The sequence below is a fragment of the Sardina pilchardus genome, chromosome 8 (genome assembly GCF_963854185.1).
Source record: "Sardina pilchardus chromosome 8, fSarPil1.1, whole genome shotgun sequence".
Lineage (NCBI taxonomy): Eukaryota > Metazoa > Chordata > Actinopteri > Clupeiformes > Clupeidae > Sardina > Sardina pilchardus.
Window position 1 is genome coordinate 5,045,953 of NC_085001.1, and position 8,617 is coordinate 5,054,569.

An 8,617-nucleotide genomic window follows, 5' to 3' on the forward strand; every position below is an offset into this window, starting at 1 on the left:
GATCAACAAAATGACCAGTCCAAGCCATATGACCTGTCTGATGACCGTCAGCAACCAATTATGACTGAGGGTCCTTGAGCAGGACCTCAGCCTTAAATGAATAAGTGCTGCATGTGTCCCTTCATGGGTGAGTCAAACTCATGTGCTGTCCAGGTGCCAGTGGAGACATTGATTTAGACCCACGCCCTGGCATCATGTGGAGACATTGGTTTAGACCCTTTGCCCTGGCATCATGTGGAGACACTGGTTTAGACCCTTTGCCCTGGCATCATGTGGAGACACTGGTTTAGACCCTTTGCCCTGGCATCGTGTATGATATTCATATCCATCAGCTCCAGCTCAGGAAGGCAGCTTCTTCCACTGACCACAGCGACAGCGCGCTCCCTGTTCCTCCGCCTCCCTTCTCCGTCTTTTACGTCCGCGGCTGGGCGACCTGTCAGGCGTTAATGCTGACGGAGCCGTTGCTGAGGATGGAGCCCTTGGTGATGCCCGTGCTGACGGTGGAGAGGGGGAAGCTCTCGTAGTCCTCCGGCGCCCCCCAGCAGCGGCAGCGGTACAGCAAGGCCTTCAGCTCCTTCTGGAAGTTGTTGTTGAGGAAGCCGTAGATGATGGGGTTGACGCAGGTGGACGCCATGGCCACCAGGTGGCAGGCGGAGAAGATGCTGTTGTTGTGGCACGACGGGATGACCTCGTGGTTCCAGTCGAAGACGGTGTTGAAGACGGTGAGCGGCAGCCAGCAGACGGCGAAGGCCCCGACGATGGCGGCCAGCATGACGTTGACGCGCTTGGAGCCCCGGGCCTTCTTGTGGCGCGCGTCGCGTCGCGCGCGCTCCACCATGTCGCGGCGCCGGTGCAGCCGCAGGAAGATGCGCGCGTAGCACAGCAGGACCAGCGCCAGCGGCAGGACGTACTGCAGCACCAGCAGCGACGTGGTGTAGGCCAGACGCTGCCCGTTGCTGGGCCACTTCTCGATGCAGATCAGGTGGTCGGGGAAGGGGTCGAAGGGCAGCGTGACGTTGTGGAGGTCCAGGTCGGTGAGCACGTAGAAGGAGAAGAAGGGCAGGGAGACGAGGCAGGACACCATCCAGGTGAGGGCCACGGCCAGGTAGGAGTGGCCCACCGCGGGCTTCCAGCCGGTGGGGTGGATGATGAGCTGGTGGCGCTCCAGGGCGATGAGCACCATGGAGATGATGGACACGGTCACGGACACGCACTGCACGAAGGGCGTCAGCTTGCACAGCGCCTCGCCCATGATCCAGCGGTCCATCAGCGTGTAGATGACGGTCACCGGCACGCACAGCAGGCACACCAGGATGTCGGAGAAGGACAGGTTGGCGATGAAGATGTTGGTGACGTTGCGCATCTCCTTCTGCCTGCCGATGACCAGCACCAGACACGTGTTGCCCACCAGCCCGACCGCCAGCACCGCGCTGTACGCCACGATCAAGAGGGTGGTGCCCGTGACCGACGTCGGGCAGTTACCCGCGTCTTCCCAGTTGGGCATGACCCCGTACAAGGGGTCACTGCTGTTATTGAAACGAGACATGTCTTTGATCTTGACCTGTTCTTTGCCTGCAGTGAGTTAGGTGCTACTTCCTGCTTGCTTGAAGTCAGTTGACCAATGCCATTGCGCCTTCTGGACAATCTTTGTTGCCTTTACCTACAGTAGATAAACACATAAACAAATGCTTGTAATAATCTTTAAATGCCCAGTTTTATTCATAATCTTATATTATGTATTCATGAAAAGACTGAGTGTCAGAAACAACGAGGCTACACTGATATGAGGTATTCGATTAGTCTGAGCCATTAACCGGAGTGCACAGGATTGAAGCACTGAATATTAAGTCGCCCCTCAATTATTGGTTTGCTTGTGAGTTAATCTGCCTTTCTTTTGAAATGAGCCTCTGGAATAGAAAATTGCAATGCTTTATTTAGGCTAACTTAATGCAATATGATACTCACTGACAGAGGATGTGAACTATTGCTACTTGTGAGATCATTTGACTTCCTAAATGAACTAATTGACCTTGGATCACCTCACTGATGAAAGTGGTGGTGTACCATTTGCATCCAACAGTGACATACTGTACTGTAAGCCCCTAATTCAGGCTCAGCCCACAGTGGTAGTACATTTATCCAGCTAGTTCCTCTGTTCTGATGCAAACTGGGAATGTGTGACTCAGAACATTTGCATTGCTCACAGACCCGATGCCACCCTTTAACTTTCCTCAACATTTTTACAGAGAGGTGATGCTATTAAAGACTCGTTTTATGCTTGCATATTTCTCTGCAGAGCTTCCCCGACAGCTTTAGCGTGTATATTCATACATATATAAACTATATATAAATATATAAATTGCAAGCGTGGTTCTTCTTGTTTCTTATGCGTCTCAGCCTTCCAGATGTAAACAGGGAGCGATCGTCTCCTGAACAAACTGCAAGGTTGCAATAGCGGATAGGGACACTGGGGGCGGGAGGATATATTACTGTTTTCGATAAAACTGGTCAGTCAAGCAAAACAACGATTTCTAAGCGATTTTATGACTATGAAAAAGTTGCATAGGGTCTCTTTAAAACGTTCAATACTGCTTTAATTTAATACCCTATGGATCACGCTTGCGTCTCTTTCATTGTATGTGCTGAAAGTGTGATAAACAATGTCTATTCACTGATGCAGAACCGTTTGGTTTGTGTTTCTATAACAATGCATGAATAATGCTGATCAGATGTTGGGAGAGACAGCAGCACTAGACCTTAGAACACCCTAACAAGGGAATTGGTCTTTTAGGGTAGAGGAGGATGTTTGTCGCTTTGTAAAAAAACAACTGGGAAGACACAAAAGCTCACTTTGAAGAGCCATGAAAGCCTGACAGTGAATCCATTACCTGTCATTAAGATCAGTGTGCCAGAAGGAGCGAGGTGGGGTTCACGATGAACAAGAACCACAAAAGACAATGCAGTAGCTCAGAGAGTCAGATCATGTTGACACTTTCTGTATTGAACTACTGAGCCGATAAATTCATGTCACCCAGCAGAACAGGGAAAAATGAACAACAAAAAAAATGAAACAATATGTGGATTAAAGAGTAAACAACTCTTGTGCAACACTCAGATGTAACACTCACAGAGAGTGTGAACACGCTGGCACAGGCACACAGAAGCTGAAATGCCAGAGCAGAGCCGCATAATCAATATCTCTGAAGCCTGTCCAGCACCTCTGTCACACTAGCTCTGAGGATGTCAATCTTTGCAGTTAATACGCTCGCAAGCCTGCACCCTGGCCTCAGCGTCCTCCCAGGGCCCTGCTGGGGTCTTGCTCAAGAGGAAACGGGCAGATTAACGGCTGCAGCCTGACAGCATTGTTAGAGAAAGTGCAAATAGAGATGCTATCTGTAAGATTTAAGGGGTTCTTTTGTTCGCAGTCATTGGAGGTTGAGAACCCATAAATGTTAAACAAAGAATGCTGTTGTGAAAGCAGGCTCATGCTGTTTCGTTTGTGAAATCAGGCTCATGATTTCTGGACAGAAGCTTTTGAAGGGATATTAATTCAACAGGATTTCAGTAGTCCACCTGCGAGAAGAGAACACGCACAGAATGTGTCTTCTTCTACGTGTGCACCCTCACACACCACATGCAGTACTGCTGTTTAAAGGAGCAGAGGGGGCTGTCATAACATTCTGTGTGAAATGATCTCACTTCCAACGACTCCTACGAAATATGGCTCCATATTAAAGCGTCTCAGTCTTTCCAAAATTATTTTTAATTAACACTCCTCTCAGGAGATAATTTTCTCTTTCATCAGTCAGTAGCTGAAAGCTCTTTGAAATATTACTTTCGCACCAGCAGCTCCTGCCTTCTATTCTAAATTAAATTTTTATTGTATTCATGGTAAATCCACCTGTGGAGCCTCCAACATGCCGTACATCGTCAGACTGTGGTACTTCATTACGGTACATATTTTGCAGGGCTATGTAATGATGCAATTAAGCTATAGTTTCACCCGACTCTGAGGTGATTATAAAAACTAATTTAGTGCTGTCACTAGCTGGAGGGGTCCTTGCACTATAGAGTGATATCTTGTAATCGCAGCAGAGCATAAATCATTTTGATTGCTCGTGTCGTGAACATTGTGCTTCTCACCCTGGCAGTCGTGGCTGCTATGCTGTGAGGCGACGAGAAGTGCAGAGCATGTTCAATTTAAACATTAAACCTCCAACGCAACAGAGCAATAAAGTAATGTCTTCACTGCTTGGCTGATCTCCAGCGATAAATCACCTCCCAGCACTTGCTCTCGGCTTAAAGGTTTAACGCCTTGCTGACGATCTAATTGCCCTCCCCAAATCCTATTGTCCAACGTCCACGGAGCATCCATATTGACCTGTGGTGCTGGAGGCTAACCTGACTCTAATGAAGTGGTGCAACTAAGCCCGGCAAACTCGGCCTGTGATTAGTGAGTCGCCCAATCTCATTCTCAGAGCAAACTGGGAGTGGCGGGTGGGGATTTGACATGATGGGGAAAACCGAATCACTTTACATCTCAGTGCAGGAATCGTCCGTGATAGGAAGGGCAGGACTAACAGGCCATTTTCACACTTAGATGAACCAGATGATTATTTTCACATTGAGATGAACCAGAACATTGTGGCTGAACTTCAAGACACACAACAACATTTTAGAGTTTGCGTATATTGTTACGGCATCCAGGTGAAGAGCAAGTGAGGAATTTAAAAATAGTCAAGGACAGAATTTGAACAAGTCTGAGGGAGATTGCCAGGAAAGAGATGAATGGGTGTACAGACACACAAACACACGCGCGCGCACACACACACACACACACACACACACATAATCACAGATAGACAGGCAGACAGACAGGGAGTAATCTAATGCCAGACATTTTATTTGCCCTAAGAGCTTTGTCATTGTTCCAGTCCAGGGGATTCAGGTATGCTTGACATTTTTCAGACTTCTGGCCACGACAATTATCATCAATTTCAATGAAAAAAAATCAATATCAGGTTTCACTGCATATTTGTTTCAAATCGGTACTTATTGACTCTGACCTGACCAAGCAGACAGCACGAATATAATCTGCCATACTATACAATTGAATTGGAATATAGTTGACCAAAATGAATATAGTTGACCAAAATCATATATGTTCAAGCATGTTTACCCTGAATGATGAATAGGACTGGGGAAGACCATTACTGGTCAGTTCATAATACTCCATAGAGACCATTTTTCAAAGATGACATCATTGTATGGCCACATATTTCAGGGGCCTTTCTTGACCTCAGCGGACAGACACACAGAAGTCCCTGTGTGAGGTCCTCTGTTCACCACAGCAAGTGACTGCTGACTTAAGGCCCATAAAGGAGCCCTTCCGACCTCCCTCCAGATGTGTAGGAGTATCAGGGGTCCTAAAGGGGCATTCACATACGTCGCTACTCGCACATCGCTCCTCGCTTCAGTTAACTGTCAATCATCTCTATTCTACATTCTGATTTGGTACTCGCTTCACTCGCTTCACTCGCATCGCTGGAAGTTAAAATTATTTTAACTTTGTACCCGCCCACATCGCATCGCTAGTCCTCGCATCGCCTGTCCTGGCCACATTCAGCTAGAACACATTCACTTTACATTGACAGTTCTCGCTCAGAGATGGGCGAGTAGCGACGTATGTGAATGCAGCTTAAGCCTGCCTATGGAGGAGCAACAGAGTGTCCAGTGTGTGTGTGTTCTTGACCTCTTACTGCTGTGCAGGAGATAAAGAACACTGTCAAACCGTTCTTTTTTTTATGGTGACAACCAGCGAGTTTGTCTATACTACTGTTGGAAGGATGTTGAGCAGTGGACAGGTCAAAGGTCAGACCGAGAGGTGTGAAGAGAGCGCTCTCTGATTCTGTGAGTGCTTCTTGTGCTTATACTCTCCTCTCCTCTCCACGATGAGAGAGTGAATAACGCTGAGTTGCAGAACACAAAAGCACACAGCACAGCACAGCACAGCACAGCATTCACTGCGGTGTTACTGTAATTTGGCCTAAGGTAGCGTATTTTGCCAATATAATGAAAAAATGCAGAAAAAAACCCTCTTCTGCGCACAGTGAGAGAGATCAACCAGAGAAGGATATCAGCGATCACTGCAGCAGAGAAAGCCAGCCGTAGCTAATGACCTGTGGCAAACAGCAGCATATAGCCTGTTCCAGTGTCTTTTGCAGCGAGGCGTCATTACTCTTGCGGTTGAACATGAAAGCATAATGGGTGCCTGGCTATCACAATCAAAACAAAGCATTTAGACTTTGCTTTCAACCATTAACTGCCATCATCAGAGTCATTTCTTTGGCACAGTTTGACGCAGACATATTTAGCAACATAATGCAACATGGGAAAACAGCACAACCTGAGCATGTTGTTTTCACACATGCCTGCCAAGCTGCGCTTTGGTTGTGATTGGGCGATGGCTCAGAGCCAAGATGCGTGCATTTCCATATCAGTCTGTGGTTGTTCTCAGATTTGTTGGGGGGTGGAGGGAGCAATACAATCTTGTTGACTTGTTGTTAAGGAAGTCTGCCTCAAGCAGACATAGATTTTGATATGGCCCTTATATCTCTTCCCAGCAACTGTACAATGTTCAGTAATCGAGGTGTCACCTCTTCCTACCCTGACCCAGTTACTGTGCATTACCATCAGAGCTGACAGCTGTGCTGAAAAAAAAAGAAACTGATAACTATTCTTGAAGTACTCGGCAAAAGCACAAACATTTGTTTAGTAGAGAGGATGACGCTGTGAAACATATGCTCACCTCTTAAAACAGAATAGTAGATCAAACAGCCCTGAATAAATAAGTTCACATAAAACCACACACCGCCCAGTATGACATCTAAAGTAGATCTTTTGAATAATTCTTAGATGCTTTAGTAATGTGTATGCCGTATGTTACAATACAAGCTGACTGGAAGTCCATTTTATCTTATCATTCACTAACAAAAGGGGAAGAGAGTGGAGAGGTTTTTTTTTTTTTTTTTTACCAGTGACATCCTTTATTGCCTTGACTCTTAACTCTTGGCATAATCCCAAAGATTACTGTTAATTGTCATGGAAGTGCTCCATCTGTTCACACTAAAACAAACCATTCCACCATTCCAGCTCTGTATATTTCCTATGCTTTTTTAGACTGCACATGAGACATGACTCCTGGTGTGAGATCCTCACGCAGCCTTCCACGGAGCTGCTAACAAGCATTGGGGAGAAAGTGTAAAATAGCATTTTGGAGCTCAAAAGAATATCACCCACGCCTTTCAGCTCTGTGATAACACCGAATCAAAGCTTAGATTTTTTTCCCTGTGTGTCTTGAAGCCCCAAGTTTCTAGTCATTAGTGCATGTCCCTTGCTCCAGATTTAGTTTGTATACCAGCATCACGGTAGCGGAGGATGACCACTAATGAGCGGTCTGTCACTAAAAAAAACAGACAAGTTAAATCGTTAAAAAAAAAAAAATAGCATTTGAAAAAAATGAAACTTTCATCTCTACACGTGTGCGCGTGAGAGATGTGGCATGCAACACTGGAACGTTTGAGCGAAGAATAAAAATGGATCACAGCCTTAATTTTAAGGTAAATCAATATGTCATCGCTATTTGTAAACAATAGCCTATTCAAATGAACACTTTCCATAAAATAGCGCTCGTAACTAGTCAAAACCATTTCGTCAAACTGTGACTGATAGGTTATTTAAAGCATAGGTTACATTGATGTTGTTAAACAGTATGGGTTATGTAGCCTACAATGCATATGACTGCGAGATTTTCCATATGACCATTTTAATTAATAGCCTACCTGCTAAAGAGTTTACAATTCGGAGACATAGCCTAATCGCATTTGGCTATAGCCTCGACTGACATTCATTATTCCATAATAACATTGTTTTAATTAGCTATTTCAATGGCATGACTTAAAACAGTCGTGACATACACTCTCTCTTTTTTTGCAATCAGAAAGATTAATATCAGATTTCAATAAATACTTTTTCAAACCCCCTGACAAACATACAACATACAAACATACAGTCGATGGTGGTAGCCAAAAGACGCACGGCGATTAATTAAACTTACCATCCAGTTTTCCCTGTATAGCCTGTGTAGCCTACTGCGAATACTGATTGGGTGTTTACGGTGGTATCAAAAGTGAAGTCCACGCTTACGGAGGAGTGACTGTTGGACTTGAAGGAAGTCTTATCAAGCGATCCAAAAAGGCAGGTAGGAGGTGGCTTATCTCTGTCAATCCCATGTATCAGCGACGGACAAGGGGAGACCGTCTCTTAAAGCGACCCTATTTGGTAGACCTGTTACATCAAGCAGAGTAGCGGATGCATAATTTGGTGGAAAAGTCTATCAGTATAAGAAAGTTGTTCCAATGTGAAAAAGCATGCCCTTGAAGAGCATCTGTTAAATGTTTCCGTTTTGACAAGTTGAGTCACTGTTTAAAGTCATCTCAGATCGTATGAACGTAGCCTAATAATCCCTGTTTGCATGCATGTTGTGCAATCATATAGGATTGTGCGCATCTGCATATTAGACGTCTCTAGAACACTGCAAACTGTCTCTGCTCCCACG

At 45.5% G+C, this 8,617-nt stretch overlaps 1 protein-coding gene across 1 annotated transcript in view; it reads right to left on the reverse strand.

Moving 5' to 3' along the window:
• Positions 1-8,201, reverse strand: part of npy8br (neuropeptide Y receptor Y8b) — an 8,865-nt gene extending 664 nt beyond the window's left edge. The window contains exons 1-2 of the mRNA XM_062543929.1: positions 8,117-8,201; positions 1-1,660 (exon numbers count right to left, since the gene is read on the reverse strand). The exon at positions 1-1,660 is cut by the window's left edge and continues 664 nt beyond it. Of these exons, the coding sequence (XP_062399913.1) occupies positions 437-1,546 (1,110 nt within the window). The 5' untranslated portion in view covers positions 1,547-1,660; positions 8,117-8,201 and the 3' untranslated portion in view covers positions 1-436. The remainder of the gene's footprint in view (positions 1,661-8,116) is intronic.
• Between the last annotated feature and the right edge of the window lie 416 nt (positions 8,202-8,617).